Genomic DNA, 23,111 nt, shown 5'->3' with positions numbered 1-23,111 from the left:
ACAGAAAAAAGATATTCCAAATAGAAGCAGAGTGCAAGAAAACACTGCTATCATTTGGTGAATCTTAATACAGAGAAAGCATTTGACAGAGACAGCTGGGATTTTATGAATAGGGCAAAAGTAGCATTTGCATTTCCTGACAGAATAATAGGGTTAAAAGGATAAATGACAGGGCAAGTTTTGAGGTGGAATGGCTTGCCTCTGACAAGGTGCACTTAAACAGAAGAACCAGTCAGGGATCTCTTTCCCCTCTGTTATTTGCTTCATATTTAGGGCTGTTAGAAAAGAAAATAAGGGATTCAAAAAATCAAGGATGTAACTGTTATGATAACCAAGAAACACTAGTCTTATTTGCAGATTATATTATTTTGTAGTTGACAAATTCAGAAAAGTATGTATCAGTATTGTGGAATATTTTCAGAAAGTTTCAGATCTTTTTCAGAAACTAAAAAAAAAAAACATATGATGAAACAAACGTTATAGCAGTAAATTATGTGCTTATGCAATACTTATATTTATGCTGACATGATAAAATGAAGTAACTAGGTGTGTGGATTAAAAACAGTTCTGGTATGGCAGCTGATATGTTGGATGAAACTAAACAAAAGACTACAGCAATTAAAAAAATGGAAGTTGTTGGGAAACTGTTTTTAGTCTCTTAAGCTCTTTTTACATAGGCATATTTTTATGAAGCACAGGAGAAATTGTGGATGATTATTAATGAAGAACTGGAATAAATTTATTTTGGAGGGGAAACAGAGCAAGTGTTAAGTGGGATAAGTTGATTTCTTTCCCCATAGAATGTAGTAGTTTAGGATTAAATTATTTCAAGAGGCACTTTAAAGCTATGTATTTAAGATTCAAACGCATAACTCAAGCAGAAGGTTCATAATCAGAATGGAAAGGATGATAATAAAATAGGGAGAGTCCAAGAGATAAAGACAGAGAGCATAAGATTTTGGATGCAAGTCCTTAAGCAGAACAGTAACAACCATACAGAATAGCATATTTCTAAAGTAGCAGAAAGTATTTTATACAAAACAGGCAAGAGGGGGCTGGAATGTACTGGAGGAAGTTAGCAAAGAAACCAGGGTATGGGGAGCAAAACACTCATTAGGGAAATGTAATAGAGTTGAATGAGGCTAAACAAAAGTTTGGACTGCATGTTACAGATTGCCTTCCCCATCAGTGACCAATAAGGTATTTGGTTGAGTTTTTAATTGAGTGTAGAACAGAAGATTCTGTCAAAAATGATAAGTAGAGAGTATAAAATTTGAATGATACGTGTAAGAATCACAGGATGTTAGAAAAGACTGGAAAAAGAGACTAAAAGGCAAATTACAAATGAACAATGGGAAGAAATCTGTGGAGGTCCCAAGTATGCAACAAAGACCAGAAGGTTTAGGATTTTGCATGGAAGTATTTGCAGAAGTATTTTTATACTCCAAGCAGACTTAGAATTTTTCCTCAGGTAGATAGCAAATGTTGGAAATGTGATGGGGAAGACAGAGGAAGCTAAGAACATGCTTTTTATGAATGCCATGACATGGATTTAAAAAATCCCTGAAAGAAATGCTGGGGAACACTAAAGAAATGTGGGATACAAGAACTGAATTGCCTAAGGCGTTACTAATTTAAATGCTGTTGATAGCCAAAAAAGCAATTACAGAAAATGGAAATCATACTGTAAACAACTGTAATAGATGTTTTGAAAGGATGCAAATCAGTTTCATGTGGGATCTTTGGAAAATGGAAGGAAGAAATTCTATAAAAATAGATAACATGTATGGGGACAGAGCATGCATAATAATGCTCAGGAGGAGGTGTGAGGTTTAAGGGAAGGGAGGAACTGAGCAATCTGCATAATGTTATACTGAATTAAATTTGTTGTAAAGAAAACATACATACATACACTGTAAAATTATAACAATGGAAACTGTTATTAGGATTTGTTTTCTTTTCTATTAATGTATACAAGTTAATTTTACAACTTAAAATGTGTTAATTTAATAAAAGATATTTAAAAATGAAGAAAAAGAGTCTAATATTATTGTGATTTAGTGTTCAGGGCCATCAGAAAATAGACACTTACTTCAAATTATATGACTGGCCATTCATATTTAAAAACGAGCATGCTGATTGGCCAGCTCAACCGCTGTGCCTATTGTAAATCCGAGAATATACTAACAGGAAAAGATCCGGTCGCCCGGACTTTTTCCCATTAGTATATATCTTAATTTTTTTTACTTTTCTTTTTAAAACAAAAATTAAAACGGAAGACCTGAAATGAAAGAGGGAAACAGCGCAGACAAAAATAAGAGGATAATCAGGTATGTTCTGCAAAACTAAAGAAACTTACCCGATTATCCTTTTATTTTGTCTGCCCTGGCTCTCCCAAGCGTAAAAAGTCTCCTGATGTCTTTCTCATCTTCAAAATAAATTAAAAAAAAAAGGCAATGGAGATCTTTCTTTATCCATTGGTGCGTTTGCACAGCACAGATGTACTGCATAAGCGTGGGAACACAAGTCTCATAGACATGCGCAGTATATCAAAAAAAGCCCCAGGATACCTGCAAAACATAGAAGGGCAGCACAGAGACATTATAAAAAGACATTATTTAAGAAAAGTAAGTATTTTTTTCCTAAATAATGTCATTGTATAATAGCAATAACCCACATTATGTTTGCCCTCCTGACCAAACCACACCAACCATGGGTAAATGCAGTATTACCCACACCCAGCCGTGGGTTATTGCTTAACTATACAACATACGCATGTGTCAGAATTAATAACTCTATCCCCACTGATAAAGGAAAAAAAAGAATAATTTCAGATGAAGCTAGGAAATGAATTGAGTATTTACACAGAATACTAGATCACATGAATAATTACAAAGCACCTTCTTCCTATTCTTCTTCATCTACTTTTTTTTGGTATATCATCCTTCTGTGTCATTTGGTTCCCTGTCAGTCTCCCTACTCCTCTGCCATTCACATTTTCTTGAACTTCACTGGGACTACATCTTCTTAGCCCCAGGTGACAGAATGTAGAAGAATGACACACACAGCCAAAATGGACATGGATATTTAACTTCCTTTTATTTAATAAATCCTTCCAATGACAGTGCAAACATGAAATACTGCTGAAGGGAGAAATGGTTGTACTATCTCATCTGTATATCTTCTTAGGATATATGTTAGAGCCAGCTATATACTGCGCATATTTTTTTGATATACTACCACATAACTGCTGCCAGACAGTGCCATCACTCTCAATTTCTTCATGGATTACAAGAAAGCTGGCAAATGCATCCATTCACCAATAACCAAGGGTGTTTGGCAAACCCATGTTACTGGTGATGTAGTCAGCTGCCCTACTTCAGAGACAAGAGACAAGCAACTCATCTGCTTTTTGTTATGCAGCATTATGGGGCTCCTCCCAGCTCTTAAAAATGCTTTGTAATTACTCCCCTCCAACTGGCAGTTAAATGCCTGTTACATCTGAACTCCCTTAATGAGAACAGCACAATTCACCAGAAAAATTCTAATAGTTCCTTCAAATACAAGGTTGCATGACCATTCTCCTCCTCCCACCACCTCCCAGAGTTAGAAACTGAAGTAAAATGAATACATCAACAGCATGAGAAACTGTGAATATGAATAATAAGCAGTATTATTTACCAAATTAAATTCTATTACAGTAAAATTTAAAAGTATACATCACCCGAAAATCATCCTGTAATTCCCTAATTTGCTTTCTCTTGAATCTGTATTTCTCTTCAACAGCTCTCTTCTGTTCTTCTAGTTTCAGCTTTTCCTCATATTCCTCACCTACAGAAGTAAAGCATCTCAGAGTTAACAGCAAGCACAAAATGAAAGCATCTTTCCAATATGAAACTACAATACCTAAAATTTTGTATTACAACTCTTCCACTTATGTGTTGGTTTACCAGTTAATTTATTAATAAGCAAAGGTGCTAGGTTAGAACTTTTCATTTTGAGAACATTTTGAACTCAGAATAAGAAAAAAAACTAAAGTTAGGTAGCTTACAACAACTCTGCTGTTGGAATATTATCTTAAATTTAAATAAATTCTTAGTGGGGGGGGGGGGGTCTATGCTAAAAGTAGCAAAATAGCACAAGTACCAGAATATATATTATAGCACAGCATGACCGTCATACCCCTTATATAAGTATTTACTGCATCCATTAACTAGAATTGTAAAATACCACCCTCCAACTACCTCAGAAGCAACCTTAGTGAGATAATAAATAGCATGGAAAATACAGTTGTGTAAGTAAACTTACCATAACGGTAGATGCTCTAATACATCACTGCTGCAGCAGCCTAAACTATATGAGCCACACTCTCTGTGACAGGACAACTTCACAAAGCTTTGGATGCCACGAGCTACAACTGTGAGGAGCTCAAGCAGAGCTCCATAAATTAACAGTTGGAACACAGAAAGCTGAAGAGCTTTTTTGACAAAGAGACTACCTCTTTGGTAGGCAGAGTGGAACTGCTGGTTGGCTAGTGATCTTACAAGGCTGGGAGTAGGACTCATATAGCTTACGCTACTGCAACAGTGATTTGTGTATTGAACATCTAAATATTAACCCACCCTTGACAAACACAGTTTACTCAAACAACATTACAGTAACATATATAGTAACTAAAATAACATTGGATATGATAACTAGATGTGAAAATGCAAAACACAAAGAATTCCACTATTATTGAGCAGCAATCAGTTTTAATATGAATGCTTTCATTCACAATCCTACAGACTTCATCATAAATGACCCTTCCCTGAAACAGAACAATCTTTTAAATTTTTGAACCATGTGACTAAACAACAACCAATTAAAATGTGTGTGTACATTGACTGTATAATAAAGCCAACATGTATGACACTCATCAAATAAAAGTCAAATCAAAGGATGTGTGTGATGCTGATATATAACTCGAAGGACAAATATTATTGTATGAATTAAATATTAACAACTTAGAAATAGACAAAGCCTTATGTAACAAGTGAGAAAGTAGTTCATTTAAATGGCCTTAAACTTAGCACACTATATACACTAAGATGCACATTGAGGCCATAAGGCTTATCTGTGCTACCACTGAAAAAAAGCTATGTCTTACCATAACATTCCATCGGTGTTGTTGATCTTCACTGATCCTTGACTGTGGGGCTCGGTTCTGAACCTCGGAACCAACTCGGCCTCCCAAAACTCTCGAGCTAGGCTCTACCCATAATGCTCCTCTGCAAATTACCTCAGATCGAGTTTGCCTATAATAGTTACAGACAGACAAGAAGCAACAAATAAGAGACCAAATCTGTGTCCCTATTATGAAACCAGTCTTTAGGAATATTCGGTCCGCTAAGAGTCTTAGGCAGGGGTGGCAATATCAAGGATTAGTGAAGATCGACAATACAGATGGAACGTTATAGTAAGACATAACTTCTTTATCTGATGTTGTCAATCTTCACTTAATCCTTGAATGTGGGACAGAGTCCCTAGCTACCTGAGTCTTGGGAGGTCTCATGGAATAATATTCCTGAACACCATCGAACCGAATGATGAACGCACCCTAGAGATCCTGGTCCAGTTTGTAATGAGTGATAAAGATATGAGGAGATGCCCATGTAGCTGCTGCACAAATGGCATCTAAAGAAGCTCTAGCATGAAAAACTGCAGAAGTTGCTACAGCTCTAGTTGAATGAGCTTTCACAGGATGTGGTGGTTGAAGTCCTTTTGAATGGTAAATAAATGTGCTACAATGCCTAAGCCATTTAGCTAAGGTAACCTTTGAAACTGGGTTACCTAAAGAAAGTGAGGAAAGGGCAACAAACAATTGGATTTTCTGATATCCTTTGTTCTATGAAGGTAAAAACGTAATTGCCAGTGAATGACTAATAAGTGAAGACATTACTTTCCCTTATTGGAGAAATTAGGGAAAAAGACTGGCAGGTGTAAAGTTTGACTGATGTTAGATTCTGAAACAACCTTTGGCAAAAAGGAAGGATTGGTCCTGAGAGAAACCCTGTCCTTGTGAAATATTAAATAGGGGGACTTGCAGGATAAAACTTGAATTTCTGATACTCTTCTGGCCAAAGTGATAGCTAGCAAAAAAAAAAAGAAGTTATGTCTTACCATAATGTTCCATCTGTGTTGTTCATCTTCTTTCATTCTTCACTGATGGGTTTGGTTCCGAGCCCTCGGAACTGAGTCGGCCTATTACCAAGCTCGCACCAGCCAAAAAAACTCTTGAGCTAAGTCTCTACCCAGAGTGCCCTTCTCCCTGTTACCTCAGATAGAGTTTGATAAGAAAAGGAAGTAAAGCCAAGCCCACTTTGACGCAACTACCCTTGGGCACCACTTAGACCCAAAGCATCCCCCAGAAGCCTTTAGAGGGGGAAGAAGGGTGGGAAGTGATGAATGAAAGAAGATGAACAACACAGATGGAACATTATGGTAAGACATAATTTCTTTATCTGATGTTGTTAATCTTCTTTCCATTCATCACTGATGGGACAGAATCCCAAGCTACCTTGAGGTCCATGGCAGCCCTTATGGAAGAACATTCCTGAGTACCACTGAGCTGAAGGCAGCTCTCCCTCTGGAGATCAGGTCCAATTTGTAATGATTGATAAAGGTATGAGGCTTAGCCCAAGTAGCTGCTGCAAAGATGTCATCCATGGATGCCCTGGAATGGAATGGTAAAGAAGTTGCTCTAGATCTAGTGGAGTGGGCTTTAACTTTTGGCATGGATTCATTATGGAGGGAATAGGTGAAACGTATGCAGTCCCTTAGCCATCTTGATAATGTAACCTTGGAAACAGCCTCTCCCATTTTGGGTCGCGAAAAGGAAATGAAAAGCTGTTCAGATTTAAGGATAGGTTTGGTTCTGTCTAGGTAAAAATCTCAATTGTCTATGTACATCTAAGGAGTGAAGGCAATACACTCCTCTATTGGTAAAAGTCAGAAAAAACACTGGCAGATCAATGGACTAGTTAATAGAGAATTCAGAAACAACTTTGGGAAGAAAGGATGAGTTCATCTGAAGTGGCACTCTGTCTTTATGAAAAACCAGATAGGGCCTCTTGATACACAATGCCTGTAGCTCCAAGACTCTTCTGGCAGAGGTAATGGCTACCAGAAACAAAGATTTCCAAGACAAAAACTTTAGGTCACACTTAGCAGCAGGCTCAAAGGGTTTATGAGTCAAAGACTGGAGGACTAAAGTGAGGTTCCATGGTTCCACAGGCTGTCTGAGAGGAGGCCTGAGATGAGAGGCCCCCTTGAGGAATGCCTTGCAGAGGCGTAAAGAGATAAGAGGGGTGCCATCTATACAACTGTGAAAATTGCCACTAGATGCACTCATACTGTAGAGGCAGAGGCTCCATTATCATAAAACGTAGCCAAGTATTGAAGCACTGCAGTAACTGGAGCTGAGTACGGGTCTAGCATGTTGTCCTTGGACCAGATGGAGAACCTTTTCCATTTATCCTGCTATAGTCTTCTGGTGGATGGTTTGTGAGAGGCCAGAATGATGTCTCGAACAGGGGAAGAGAGATTAGCTTGCCTGGCGACTATTGGAAGTGGAGAAACCAAGCTGACAGCTTGAGACTGGACAGATTTGGGTGACTCAACCCTTGGGGGTGAGTAATCAGATCTGGTAGAGGGTAGACAATCCATGCTGGATATACCAGGTGAGGCCTAAGGAAGGGGAACCAAACTTGTCGAGGCCATAATGGGGCTATGAGGATCACCTTGCATTTCAACCAAAGAGCTTTCTATAGAAATTGTGGGATCAGAGGAATGGGAGGATAGGCATAGAGAAGTCCTGTGGGCCAATCTTGGATCAGTGTCCCTCGGTGACTCCCCTCTGGAGGAAGTAGGGCAAAGTAGCTGCTGCACTTGGTGTTTGATGGGAAAGAGAAAACATCACAGCAAGGCTGGCCCCAGTGGCTGAAGATTACAGACGCCACCTTGGGGTTGAGGGAACCACTCGTGGGGCATGAGGATGCATCTGCTCAGTTTGTCCGCAATCACATTGGAGCACCCCAGGATATGCGTTGCTATCAGAAAGTGGTTGGAAGCATACGTCCACTGCCAAATTCTCATGGCTTCTCGACATAGGGGGTAGGACTTGGTTCCTCCTTGCTTGTTGATGTCCCAGACCACTGAAATATTGTCTGATTGAATTGCAATTGTCCCGGAAAGGAGAGCCGAATGGAACACCTGCAATGCTAACTGCATGGCTCTCAGTTCCAGAACACTGATATGCAGGTGGGCCTCTAAGGTGGACCATGTGCCTTGGACAGTCTTTCCCTGGAAATGATTCCCCCCACCCAATCAGGGAAGCATCTGTGGTCACAATGGCTGTGGGCTGGGAGGGGTGAAATGGGCGGCTCCATAGATCTACATCTGGCCTCATCCTACAAAGCAGGTCCTGTTTTCAGGAGTTGGTTATTCGAATCTTGTAATCCAGGGGATAACAGTTTGGGAACCAGTGACACAGAAGGAGCCATTGCAGAATCCGCATACGTAGCTTTGCTAGAGGCACTATTGGAATTGACGCAGCCATAGAACCTAGGGCCAGAAGAACTTCCCTTGCAGAGGCTGTTGTCTGAGAAAGTATCACTTGGAGTTGAAGCCTCAATCGATGGAGTCTGTGAAATGGGAGTGATACCAGACAGGACTTAGTACTGAATGCTGCTCCAATGAACTCTATTTGTTGTGTAGGGATAAGGTTTGATTTCTCCAAATGTATCGTTATTCCCAACAATTTTGCCTGCTGCTTCTTCCCTTTGACTGGGTGGAACATCGGGAAGTTTTCTTGGAAATTCTGGCTGAACAGAAAGGGGAATGGTGTAATCTCTGGTGATAATGTTCTGCCCCCAACGATCAGTGGTGATAGATTGCCAGGCAGCTCATTGCAGAGAGAAACAACCCCTGACTGCTTCCAGAGGAAAGCAATCGGGCCACCCCCTCAGGAGCGCTGATAAGGCTGTCCAGAGAAGGAGTCCCTGGAGCTTTGGTTGTGAGGACCCCCTCTGCCTCTATAGGGGTGTCTTCCAGAATTGTTACCCCCTCTGCCTCTGGGAGTATCATCACCATGTGCGGCACGGAAGGGACCCTGAGATTTCTTATGCCACATTTTCCCACTCCTCTGATTCCTGGAGAAGGTACGTTGAGGGTTGGAAAACCATAGGCCTATGGCAGACAGGGTTTTTCCATCTTGTTTGCACCTGGCTTGCATGTCCTTCACTTTGGAGCCAAAAAGAGATAAAGTTTCGATGGGAGCATTCAGAAAGGAAGACTTGAAGAGATCCGTGAGGTCACAAATGCGCATCCAGGCATGACGCCTCATAACAATACCTGAACCCGCTACTCTAGCCACCCCTTCGGTTGCATGTGAGAGCAACCTCATGGACAAATTGGATATTGATTCCAGGGTTGCGAGCTGCGAGGTCACTTTGTCCCTGACCTCATCAGACAACTGTCCTGCGAGCGTCCCAGACAGTTCAGAGAACAGGTCCCTCTGGAGCCTCATAAAATGTGCCAAATAATTCAGGGATCATATAAGCAAAGGTCCCTGTTGGGCAGGTGAACAGCGAGACTTTTCTCTGCCAAATCCTTTTTCATGGCCACTGCCACCAGCATAGCATCAACTGGTAACCCTTTGGACCAGTGCAGGTTCTCCTCGGGAGGGGAAAGAATTTTGCCTGGTCTCTGGGGGATCACCTCAATGGAATCAGGGTTCTTCCACACGTGCTGCACAATGAGCTGGACAAGCTCGTCGGCAGGTAGGGTCACCCAAGAGGTAAAAGGCCAGGCATAAAAAGCCTGCAAGAACATGGACTCCTCAGACAAAGGGTTGGAGGGCTTCCAGTCACCTCTCTGCTTTAACATCTCCAGAATATCTCTGAAGGAGACATTATCAGGAGGTGACCGTGGGGACCCTTCACCATCATTGTAATCCACGTCTTCCATTAAGGACTCCTCAGGTGAGTCCACGTGCTTCCTCTTGCATGTCTTCTTTTGAGGGGGCTCCTCAGTGAAGAGGAAGAGTGGGTACCCTGAACAGAGGTGTCCTACAACTTCTCTACCTGGTATCCCGGGGGGGTGGTCTGTGACAGCTGTAGCTCAGGGGGTGAAAACTTGGGTTCCGACATCAAAGGAGTGCTGCCAGAAGCAAGAGCCCTCTCCATCGTGCGGAAGGCAGGCAGGCCTGACCGAAGAGGGATGGGAGCCCGGAATCGAGAAAGACAACCTCGGGACTGGGGTCACACCCCACTCCGATGGACCTGCCCCCACGGATGTAGCCTCAAGCAGGATCGGCGTGGACACAGCCATCGGTGCCAAGGAAGGAACCCAGGAGAGAGTCGGCACCATACCCTGGGCCAACTCGCCCATCCCCCAATCCCCAGATTGAGGAAGGACCGGTTCGGCTGGAACCAAAGACCAAAGGGACAAACTCGGAGCTGGAGTGAGATGCACCATAGACACCGAGGTGATGGGTTCCAAGAAGGATGTCATAACAGAAGGCTTCAGAACCAAGAGGGTCAAAGGAGGATTGTAAGATGGAGTCCATAGATAAGGCAACCCAGGTCCTGCAGGTGGATGTGTCTTAGAAAGTGAGGGGAATCCCCCTGGCTACCAACAGCTGGTCTACAAAATGCACCATGTCGTGTTCCAAAAGGTTCCTGGTGGATCTAGTGGATACTCTAGATGGAGAGTCAGGACAATCGAGGAATGGGCTATACGCTTGGCCCAGAAATGGGTCTACTGAGGGGGAGTATCAGGTTCGTTGTGCTAGATCTGCCAGCACCAAAGTCTTTAGTTTCAAGACCGGAAGAAAACGGGTCAGATCCAGTGAGGTTGGTACAATGCTCGGTGCCGAAGTGGCACTCAGAGCCGAAACAGTCAGTTCCAAAATGGAACTTGATGGCATAGTCAAAGGCGTGACCTGAGCCGAAGTAGCTACAGGTTCCGAAGTCAAAATAGGCACAGTAAGGTCTTTGACTGGTGCCGGAGGCAGGTCCGGTGCCAAAACAGGAGTCAGTATCAAAGGTTTTGAGATGGTCGGAGCTAGGGAAGGCAGAGCCGAAGAGGCAGATTTATGCTCCAATGATAACTTAAGGATCTTAGATTTCTCAGGCTTGCTCTGATCACCAGATTGTGAAGAAGGAACAGAATGGGATATCTTTTTGTATTTAGAAGGAGGGGTTGAGACCTCCATTACAGAAATGGCTTCTGAGAAGGGAGACTTGAGTAACCACTTCAGAATGAGTTTATTTTTGCGCTCATTAAGAGTGCATTGGCTGAATCGCTGACAAATATCACATGGAGGCTACACCAAAAGGTGGGCCACTCCCAAACAGTGTACACAATAATCCAGTCATCATGAGAATCACTGTTAGGTAACCTGCCCTTACAAGAAGTACAATGCTTAAATCCTGAAGTTATTTTCTTATCCAACATCTTGGTAGAAAAAAACACCACAGCCAACTGTATAATCCAACTATAATGAAGTCAACTCCATTCAAAAAAATCACAAAAAATCAGCAATATAACAATACACTGTATGAAGAGAAGAAAGGGAAACACCTGAATAAAGATAAAAGCAAATAGGTTAAACAGGAGAAACAATACCAACTATGGTATTGAACAAATACAACAAGGGTAAGGGAAAAGGCCGTACCAACAATGGTACTTGAAGTTTACCAACCGTAATAACAGGTAGAGTGGAAAGAATAAGGTTAGACAGTAGAAATGGCACTAGCAATACTAATGATTTAGTAAATTATGAAGATATCCAAAAATTTTACACAAAAATCAAAAAAGATTTCACCTAGCTGAGAGCTCGGCTGAAATACAGCTTTACGACTACACAGCAAACGAGATCTGAGGTAAAAGGGAGAAGGCATTCTGGGTAGAGACTTAGCTCGAGAGCTTTTTTGGCTGGCACGAGCTTGGTAATAGGCCGACTTGGTTCCAAGGGTTCGGAACCGAACCCATCAGTGATGAATGGAAAGAAGACTAACAACATCAGATCAAAGTTTTTGGGTCACAAGTAGTTGAAGGTTTAAAAGGGGATAAGGTGAGAGACTGCAGGACTAAGTGTAAATCCCATGGAGCGCTGGGTTCTTTAAAGGGAGGCCTTAGCATTAGGGTTCCTTTCAAAAAGGCCTTACACAGTTTATGAGACGTAAGTGAAGAACCATCAAAACCAATATGGAAGTTAGATATCACAGCCAGATGCACTCGAATGGGCAAAGATGAAGAGCCACAGTGATAATGAAAATCCAGAAATTCTAAAACCTTATCCACAGGAGCTGCGTAAGGGTCAGTATTAATGTCAGGAGCCCATCTAGCAAATTGTTCCCATTTATTATGATACAGCTTTCTAGTTGAAGGTTTGTGATGAGCTAAAATGATTTGTTGGGCAGGTGAGGTAAGGGAAGAAAGCCTGTCAATCATGGGAATTGGAGAAGCCACACAGTGAGCTTGAAATGCTGGAGATTCAGATAAACCATTCCTGTTGGGTGAGATAACATATCTGGAGCTGGGTCCGGAACCCAAGGTTATCAAAGTAGGTGAGGCCAAATGAATAGGAACCAAACTTGCCGAAGCCGGAATGGGAAATGAGGATTATTGTGTTCTTCAACCTCTTGGCTTTCCTTAGAAACTGATATATCAGAGGAGTGGGGAGGGAAGGCATATAGAAGACTGAAGGGGGCCAATCATGGAGAAGAGATTCTCTGCATGACTCCCCTGGAGGGGGGGTTAAGGCAAAGTAACTGCTGCACTTGTTGTTCAGGGGGGGATGCAGACAAGTCACAGCAAGGTTGGCCCCAGTCCTGGAAAAGTTTTTCTGCCACTGTCGGATTGACAGACCACTTGTGAGGCATCAGGATAGTTCTGCTCAACTTGTCTCCTATCACACTGGAGCTCCCTGGAATGTGCATTGCTGTTAGAAAGTGGTTGGAAGAAATCACCTATTGCCAAATTCTGGGGGCTTCTCGACAAAGAGGATAAGATTTGGTTCCTCCTTGTTTGTTGATGTATCAGAGTACTGACATATTGCTCATCTGAATTGCCACTGTTCCCAAGGGGAGGACATCTTGAATTGCTTGCAACACTAAGAGCACCACCCTCATCTCTAGAACATTGATGTGCAAATTAGCCTCCATTTGGAACCAAGTACCTTGGACTGTCCTTCCCAGATAATGTCCCCCACCCTATTTGGGAAGCATCCATGGTCACTATTGCTTGGGGGTGTGGAAGGAGGAATGGACTGCCTGAAAGGATCTCATTGGAAAGGAGCCACCAAGGCAGGTCTTGTTTGCAATGACTGGTGATCAAGATGTGATGAGACATCGGCTGATTCAGTAATGACCACTGGAAGGTCAGAAGTCATTGGAGAATATGCATGCGATATCTGGCCATGGGAACTAGGGTAACAGAAGCTGCCATTGACCCTAGCACCTGCAGGATGAGTCTCGCTGGAAAACTTCTGTTCTTAATAATGTGGTTTACTTGTGATCTGATCTTTTGTAATCTTTCTAATGGGAATGATGCTATTCATGTGACTGTGTTTAAAAGTGCTCCAATAAATTCCAGCTGTTGTGTGGGTTCCAGATGTGATTTTTTTTTGTAATTTACTGTGATGCCTAAGGTAGTGCAAAGATGAAGGGTGCAATCTCCTGCCCTTACGAGCTGATGCCTGGTGGTAGCAGTAAGGCGACAGTTGCTGAGATAAGGAAATACTCAAAAACCTAGCAGTCTGAGATGAGCTGCTACTACTGCTATACATTTGGTAAACACTCTGGGGGCTGTGGTGAGATCAAAGAGCAGTGCTCTGAGCTGATAGTGACTAGCTCCCAGCCGGAAGAGCAGGAATCTTCTGGAGTGTTTGTCCATTTTTATGTGGTAATACACATCCTGAAGATCTATAAAGCACATCCAATCATCTTTTTCTGAGAAAGGAAGTATTGACTGTACCGAGACCATCCAGAACTTGGCTTGTTGAACTGAATTGTTTAATTGGCTGAGATCCAAAATGGGTCTACAGTCCCTTGTTTTTTTGGGCACTAAAAAGAATCTAGAGTAAAATTTGGATCCTTTATGGTCTGGTGGGACTTCTTGGATGACTCTTTTGTCGAGCAGTTTTTGAATTTCTATGACTGCAGCTTCCCTGTGACTGGGTGGAATGTCTGGGAGTCTTTTTTGTGTTTTTGGATTCAGTAAAAAGGGGATGATGTAACCTCTGAAAATGATCCCCTGCACCCATTTGTCTGTCATTAGTAGCCAGGCAGATTGGTGCAGGGATAATCATCCCCTGACTCCCTCCAGAGGAAGGCAATTGGGCCTCTGTTCAGGCGCATTGGTAGAAGTTTGCAGAGAAAGAATCTCTGGACCCCTGGTTCTGCAGGCCACTTCTGCCTCTAAAATGATGTCTTCCATTGTTACCTCCCCCTCTGCCCTAGGAGAACTCCTTGCGACATGAATCCTGGAAAGGGCCTTGGGACTTTTTGAACCATAGCCTCCCACTTCTCTGGTTCCAACAGTAGGGTTGATGAGGAGTGGAGAAGCATACACCCATGGCAGAAAGAGTCCACCCATCTTTCTCACATCTGGCTAGTGTCTTTCACCTTGGGTCCAAACAGGGATGATCTGTCAAATGGACCATTGATGAACAAAGATTTAAATGGCTCTGCAAAGTCACACAAGCGCATCCAGGCATGTCTTCAGATGGCTACACCTGAACCCACTGCTCTTGTTGTCCCTTCAGCTGTGTGAGCAATAAGCCTCATGGACGAGTTGGAATCGATTCAAGGGTGGCAAGCTGAGAGGTAAATTTCTCTCAGACCCCTTCAGCTACTGCTTCTGTAAGAGTATCTGAAAGCTCTTTAATTTGATCTCTCTGCAGCCTGGTGGAGTGTGCCATGTAATTCAAAGACCTGAGAGCAAAGGTTGATGAAGCATAAATGCACTTCCCAAACCTATCCATAGTCCTAGACTCCTTGTTAGAAGCATGGATAGTAGGACTTTCTTCTGCAGGCTCCTTTTTTGTGGCTGCCGCTATCTCCACGGTGTTTACTGGGATACCCTTAGCCAAGTGTTGTTCGTCCTTAGGGACAGACAGAATCTGGTCAGGTCTCTTGGGGATCGGCTTGATGGAGTCGGGTATCTTCCAGGTCTGAGCGATAAGTTTAATAAGCTCATCAGTGGGTGGAGAGATCCAAGAGGTAGAGGGCTGGGTATGAAAAGCCACCAAGTATACCGATTCCTCTGAGGAAGGCTGAAGGGAAGTCCAGCCACCCCTCTGTTTCAGGATTTCCAGGATGCCCTTGAAGGAAACATCCCAGGATTCCCACTCCTCTTTTCTTGATATACTGGAAAATAACAGGGTTCAACCAAACACCCTAATAATGGGCGATTTCAACTACCCCACCATTAACTGGGAAAACTACTCATGTACCAACTCCTTCGCTCAACACTTTCTGAAATTCATAAATTCCAATGCCCTGGATCAACTTATCCACACCCCCACCAGGGGCAACAATATCCTAGACCTAGTCATTACCAACATGAGTGACCGGTGTTCCACAGCTGAAGTCAACTCCTTGTTTATCAGATCTGAACATAAGCTAATCACCCTAGATATCCACATCCCGCCCCCGCCCACCATTAAGGAAACCACGGTAAAAAATTTCTCCAAAGCCAACTTCATGCTTCTTACAGAAGTGGCGAACTTCATGACATCCATGCAGATGGACACTACAGTTACGACTGCTGAATCCTACACAAATGCACTCTATAAGCATTTACACGAGTGCATGGATCGTACTATCCCAAACAGAACCAAGATGTTATTCTCCAAAAAAAGGAAGCCAATCTGGTGGTCTCCTGCCATAAACAAACTCTACAACAGAAGGAAGAGACTGTTGTAAAAGACAGTAAAATCCCATGAGTGGAGGAGCTCCCTGGTCAGCCTCAGTAAGAAGGTGAGATCCCTTATAAGATCCTCCAAAGCTAGCTACGAAAACAAAATTGCCACTGATTCTAAGGGCAACCACAAAGCATTCTATAGCTATGTCAAGAATCTCAATGGCAACACCTAGATCTGCTCCGAGTTACAGCACAACAACACGAAAATTACAGAAGCAACTGATATTGCCAACATCCTGGCAGATAGGTTCAGTGCTAACTTTACCCCCCTCTCACCTGCTAAAGGGACCATATCTATACAGGAAGCAGAGTCCCTGTAATCATATCTATGCAGGTAAAAGCTGCACTCTCTAAAACCAAAAACACAGCATTCATGGGACCTGACAACATCCCAGGCTGCATTTTATACGAACTTCAGAACAAACTGGCTCCCCACCTAAGCACCATGTTCAATCATAGTCTCACGTCAGGCTTTGCACCCACTGAATGGCACACAGCAACAGTTATCCCACTCCACAAAGGGGGAGCCACCACTGATCCTGGGAACTATTGCCCTATTAGTCTGACAAGCCTGGTCTGCAAGGCCATGGAATGTATCATCACGGAACTCAAAAACAAAGACATTGGTAACCTCCAAACTCTGGACCCCACCCAGTTCAGGTTTGTGAAAGGCAGAGCATGCCTTCTGAACTTGATCAACTTCTTTGAGGCAGTCATCAGAGCCATAGACGAGGGTAAGGTGGTTCACACAGCCTATCTTGACCTCGCCAAGGCTTTTGACACCATCCCCCATTCTGAAATTATAGCTAAACTCACTAAACTAGGTATAAATCCCTACATCACAAGATGGGTTGCCAACTGGCAAAGTGACAGAACCCACACTGTAAAAGTTGCAGACTCCAAGTCTGATTTAAAATCAGTGAAAAGTGGAGTACCACAGCATTCAGTCCTGGGACCTCTCCTGTTTGGTATCTACTTATCTGAAGTACAGGCTAACACAGAAGGCCTATGGCTAACGAAGTTCGCAGATGACTGCAAACTAGGAGTCATAGTCGAGTCCCCAAATGATGTGGACATCCTACAGAAGGGCCTCACTGAGACCGATGCCTGGTGTCAGAGGCATGGCCTCAAGCTCAATGCCAAAAAGTGCATTGTCATCCCCTTTGGTAAAAACTCTGTACCATGAACTACCACATAAACGGCAGTCTACTTGATGCCGAATGTGTGATAAGAGACCTTGGGACCCAGGTGGACAGTAGTCTCTCCTTTGATAATCACATCACCACAGTAGTCAGGAAATCCTTCTATGTGGCACACCTAATCACAAAAGGGTTCTCATCCAGGAAAAAAGAGGTCATGGTTCCCCTCTACTTGGCATTCATTAGACCCATTATAGAGTACAACGCCCCTTTTGGAATGTACCTCACAAGACATCTGCAGCAGCTGGAAAGGCCAAAGAAGTTCCTCACAAAGAGAATTACTGGTGTCAAACAGATGCCCTACACTGACCATCTCAAAAATCTCCAGCTTTACTCTGTGGCATATCACCTACTCCGAGGAGATCTCTGCCTAACATATAAAGCTATGTTAAACCCAGAGCTGTTGGACATGCTACACCTAAAGAAATCCCAATCCCTCCGAGCTACACGCTCTAGGGACCTAAACCTTGTCACCACAATAAACAGGACATGTTGGAGGGATAGGTTCCTGTCCCAGAGACTTCCTATACCCTGGAACAAGCTACCCATCTATGTCAAGCAAAGATCCTCATTAGTACTCTTCAAAAATAATCTTAATGAGTAGATGGGAAATAGGAAATACACCCCGGGCATCACTTCTGTGGCTCTGCTTGACAGGAGCACAGGAAATTAACTTTCTTGGGTGGCGTAAGCCAGGGAACCTTGTTGGCTAGGCTTACTTAGGCCCTTGGGCCAATAGCCTAGTACTTACCTATGAACCTATGAATTTAGGGGAACCTGTCCCTTCATCAAGATCAGTATCCTCCATGAAAGACTCTTGAGGGGAGTCCAAGTGCTTCCTCTTGCACTTTTTCTTCGCGGGTACATCCTCAGTGGGATGGTCTGGGTAAGTATCTGAAGAGGAAACCTCCAAGGTGGATCACTTCTGAGGCTTTTGTGTCCAGTGTCCCAGGGATGAGGCTGGAGGAAGCTTCAGTTGAGGGGATAGAGATGATACTTAGCCTGACAGGGATGGCAAAGACTGTGTGTCCACAATGGACAAGGCCTTCTCCGTGATTCGAAAAGTCAGTCCCCCCATAGAGGGATGGGATCCCAGAACCGAAATAGCCTCTTTCAGAACCGTGGTCCCATCCCACACCGAGGAAGCCACCTCTGAAGCAGAAGCCTGGGTCGAGCTTACAAACGCCGAGGCACCGAGTGGCATGGATGGCGCCAAAAGAATCAAAGTCGAACCCTGCCCCCTAAACCAGCAACAAAGTCCCGACCATGGGAGGTCTCTGGTTCCGACAAACCAGAAGAGCTCAAGGCGATCCTCAGTTCTGGAGAAGAAATTCTAGCTGGCACTGAAGCAGTCAGAGCCATGAAAGTTGGTGCCAGGGTCTCCAAAGGCTCAGTAGGAGTTGCAGGAGGAGTCTGTGATGGTGTTAATGAAGGACCGGTTCCAGAGCCAAGTTGGCTGGGAACCGAAGGGGGATGTAATCCCTCGCTGTCAGGAGCTTGTCGACCAGCCTCCTAATGTTTGATTCCAAAAGGCTCTTAGTGGACTGAATGAACGTGGTAGAGGGTGATCTAAGTGGTCTCAGTTCCAGGTACGGACTGGGTGACCTATCAGCAAAATGATCCACTGAAGACGAATATGTGGTCCTTGGTAAAAATATAATGGTAGTCGGCTTCTATACCAATAAAACCACTGGTACCGAAGCTCCAGATGTCGGTTCAGAAATCTGGCTAGACATCGAATCATCCATGCCTCTCAGTGCCATGGAAGCTGTCGACACTGTAGGCTGTTTAGTCAATTTTGAAGGCGGTGCCAAAGAACTTCTCGAAACCGAATGTGGTCACTTTTTTGCTTGGAAGAGGATGATAAGCTGGCTTCAGTTCTTGGACCGGATATGGCCTCTTCAAATTCACCTTTTAAGACTCCTTTTAAGATCAATTTGTTTGTCTGCTTGGTCAAAGCTCTGGTGAAGAAACCATGACAAATTGCACAATCCTCCTGGTGGTGGACCACACCTGGGCAATAAACACATAACAGATGCACATGAGAGTTGGGCATCTTTCTTTCGCACTTTTGGCACCTCTTGAAGCCAGAGGTGTCCTTAGATGTCTTATCCACCATGCTAGAATAAAAAGGCCTAGCACAGAAGAAAGCAGGCACACACACAGAGGAAAGGAGAGGGAGAGATTTTTTTTATATAGGAAAGGGGTAAAAATTACCAGCAATGGTAATAAGAATTACTGTAAAGGTAAGGAAAGGAAAGATAGAAGATAGTATCAACAATGGTATGTAAAAGGCTACCTATTGGTAGAAGGAAAAGAAAGGGGAGAAGACACTCACAAGTGCGCTAAAGACATAAAGAGAGGAGTGGGTATACATAGAGAAGTATATATAAAAAATATGGCAAAAAATGAGGAAATTTAGAAAAACTTACACTAAGTAACTGCCAAAGCTCAAGAGATAGGTCAGATGTGTCTGATGCCACAAAGCAACAAATGAGAGCTGAGGTAATTTGGAGAGGAGCATTATGGGTAGACGCTAGCTTGAGAGTTTTGAGATGCGCGAGCTGAAATAAATGGCTGAGTTGGTTCCAAGGCACAGAACCGAGCCCCACAGTCAAGGATTAAATGAAGATTGACAACATCTGATCACTTGTTATCCAGTGAGACTATTAAAGATTCCCACTCTCTGATCCAACATAACATAATCAATCATAACAAATAAAAACAATCTTGAAACTTTGACAGGCAAGAATTACTGTTTATGTAGGTAACTGATTTTATTTTTGTTCTTTTTCACATATATTCTCTGTTGATATGACATCCTGACTCCATGTACAAAAATGTGAAAAAGGGGGTCTTGGATGGACGGATGGATCAGAGATGCATGTTCATATATTCACATGGACAGCTTCCTGCTGGTCTTGTCACTATAGAAACTGTCAACCAATAAGCATTTTGTGTTGCATACAATGCCATTTGCTCTGCAGGTGTAGTAACTTTTAATACCAAAAGATCTAGCAAGTGACTCAGACACACATTAGAACTATTACTGATAAACTTGCATGACGATCACTGATTGCTTGCATATATTACTTTAGGTTTATCTGACAAACTATAAGTGGAAAAAGCCCCCCACCTACCCCACAATCTTAAGATAATGCTTCATATTTTTACCTTTCTTATTAAAAATTAAAAGGACTATGTCCAGTGAAGTTTGTTAACTCAGTGTTACCAAGAATATTTTATGTGAAAATGAGGTGTGACTTCACCAAACTGAAGGTAACCCCTGCTCAGGAAAACAATCAGATTAGAGGATCACTATGCTGAAGAAGACTGGCACTTGTACAAGACACTAGAAGCCAGTTGTCCAGGTAAGGAAAAACTCTGATGCCAGTACTCCTATGCATTTGGTGAAGACCAGGGAGTGTGGTGGTGATGAAACCAAATAGCCAGGCCTGGAACTAAAAGTGACAAATTCCTATTTCAAAGTAGTTGAACATTTTGGATGTTTTGGCAAATTTTAATACGCAAGTATCCTGGAGGCCTTTAGAGCATATCCAGTCTCCTCTTGGCAGGCACAGAAGGACAAACTGCAGCATGACCATATGGAAGGACACTTCTGGTAAGACTATATTTAGGCTAATGAAATATATTACTGGCTTGAGGTTTTATACCTTTTTTGGGCACTAAAAATAATTTGGAATACAATCCTTGCTTCACTGATTTGCTGGGACCCCTTAGATTTTTTTTTTATAAGGAAAGTACAGTTGTGCAAGTTGCACTTACCCATAACAGTAGATGCTATTGCTGCTGTAGCCTTTATGCTATATGGGTTGTGTCCTGCCACGGACACAAGAATCATTCAGCTTTCAAAGTCTCTGGCTTCCTCCAACTCCTTCACTCTAACTGCTGACTAATTAGCCCTGTGGAGGAAATCAGCAGTTTGGGTGAAGTGTTTTTTTTTTTTTTTGTCTTGCCCAAAAGTAAAGGAGGAGTGCATTCACTTTGAACCTCTATTTTGAACCTCTAAAAGACATAACAATAAATGATTTTATATCTTAACAAATAATAATACAGAAGTATGGGCTTGGAAGGTGAGTGCAGCTAATGCAGCAGTGAGAAATTTGAACACCTGCTGTTATGGGTAGGTGTAACTTAACTTGCACAACTATTCTATTGTTCATCATTCCCACTGCTGCAGCTACCTTTAGGATATATGGGTTTATTACCAAATAGTATCCAGCCTAGAAGGATACATGTCCAACAGGCCCTGGAAAATGGTCCTAGCAAAGCCAGTCCTGGATGTAGAAGAAGAATCCAATTTGTAATGACTTGTAAAAGTATGTACAGAGGACCGTGTAGTTGCCTGTAGAATACTTCTAGAATCCACCCCTTTTTAATATGCCACTGAATAAGCCAAGTCTCCAGTACATGAGTCTTTGCACTGCCTGGAACTGATTTACTGTGGTGGGAATAACAAAAGGCAATAGCTGAAGATAACCACATGCAAACAGTCTGTTTTAACTTTTGTCCCAACATAAGAAACAAATAGCTGATCTGATTTTCTAAAGGATTTAGTTCTGTAAGATAGTACATGAGCTGCCTATGCATGCCCAGAGTATGAAAAAACCTTTCTTACTGGTTCTGAGGATCCAACTCAAACACTGGGAGATTAATGGCTTGATTCAAAGCAAACTCTGAAACAATGCTGGTCATGGATGAGGGATATATTCTTAATGTGACACTATCTCAAGAGAAGGCTAGATAGGATTTACTTACCATGAGAGCTGGCAATTCAGATACTCCTCTTATAGATGTCAGAGGAATGAGAAAGTACAGTTATTTAAGTAAACATACCATAACAGTAAATGTCTGAAAGATCATTGTTGCAGTAGCCTTAGCTATATAGGTTATATCGTGCCAAGGATATAAGAGCTAGCCAGCTTCAAAAGCTCCAAGGCACCTACCACATGCTCAAACAATGGATTTGAGTGCCAAGCCCTTCAGAGTTTTCATGTCAACTAAGGGATGGAGGACAAACCCTGACAGGACATATCTAGGAATAAAACTATATACATATGTATATACACAATCTGGCATAATAAAAAACAAAGGGGGATGGAGGGAGCGAGTTGTTACTGCATCAGCAATCATTTGAACATCTACTGTTATGTTAACTTTACTTCTACAACTGTACTATGCCCATCAAACTGATCAGTGCTCACTAGCTTACAACATTTGAAAGATGAAAGGGTCCAGAAGCCCCTGGAGAATGGTCCTAGCAAAGCTTCATCTAGACCTAGAGAAGGAATCAAGTCTGTAGAGTTTTATAAAGGTATGTACAGAGGACCAAATTTCTGCTTCTGGACTGGAATACTAAAATCTAACCCTTTCCAAAAAGCCATAGATGATGCCAAGGTCCTAGCAGACTAAGCATTGACACAGACAGGAATAGTTTTGTTATGGCAAGAATAACAAAAGGTAATAGCCTGAGACAACCATTTAGAAATGGTCTGTTTTGATATAAGTTGTTGTTTCTTCTTACCTTCTCAAGAAAATAACAACTGATCCAAAGGTGTGAAAGATTTCCTTTCTTCCTCACTTTTGGTTCAGGAAAGAAAATAGGGAGATAGTTTGGCTTAAAGTAAACTTGAATACCACTTTAGGCATACAAGAAGGATTATTTCTCAAAGAAACCCTGTCTCTGTGGAAAATAAGATAGAGTTGACTCACCATAAGAGCTTGTAACACAAATTCTCTTCTTGCAGAGGTCAGAACAATCACCACAACAGTTTTCCATGCCAAGAACCTCAAGTCAACCTTGATGAGTTGGTTCAGATGGAGCAAGTGTTAGCTTCTCTAACACAAAATTAAGATCCCAAGGAAAAGCCACCAGTTTCCTTTGAGGTATCTTATCCAAAACTCCTTTCAAAAATATTT

General features: G+C 42.6%; 1 protein-coding gene across 1 annotated transcript in view; it reads right to left on the bottom strand.

Annotated features, from left to right (window-relative positions):
* Positions 1-23,111, bottom strand: part of CCDC39 (coiled-coil domain containing 39) — a 1,972,012-nt gene that overhangs the window by 333,852 nt on the left and 1,615,049 nt on the right. Inside the window, exon 16 of the mRNA XM_044070181.1 lies at positions 3,725-3,831. Within this exon, the coding sequence (XP_043926116.1) occupies positions 3,725-3,831 (107 nt within the window). The remainder of the gene's footprint in view (positions 1-3,724; positions 3,832-23,111) is intronic.

The sequence above is a fragment of the Protopterus annectens genome, chromosome 4.part1 (genome assembly GCF_019279795.1).
Source record: "Protopterus annectens isolate FY-2018-M chromosome 4.part1, PAN1.0, whole genome shotgun sequence".
Lineage (NCBI taxonomy): Eukaryota > Metazoa > Chordata > Ceratodontiformes > Protopteridae > Protopterus > Protopterus annectens.
This window is presented reverse-complemented; position numbering and strand designations above follow the sequence as displayed.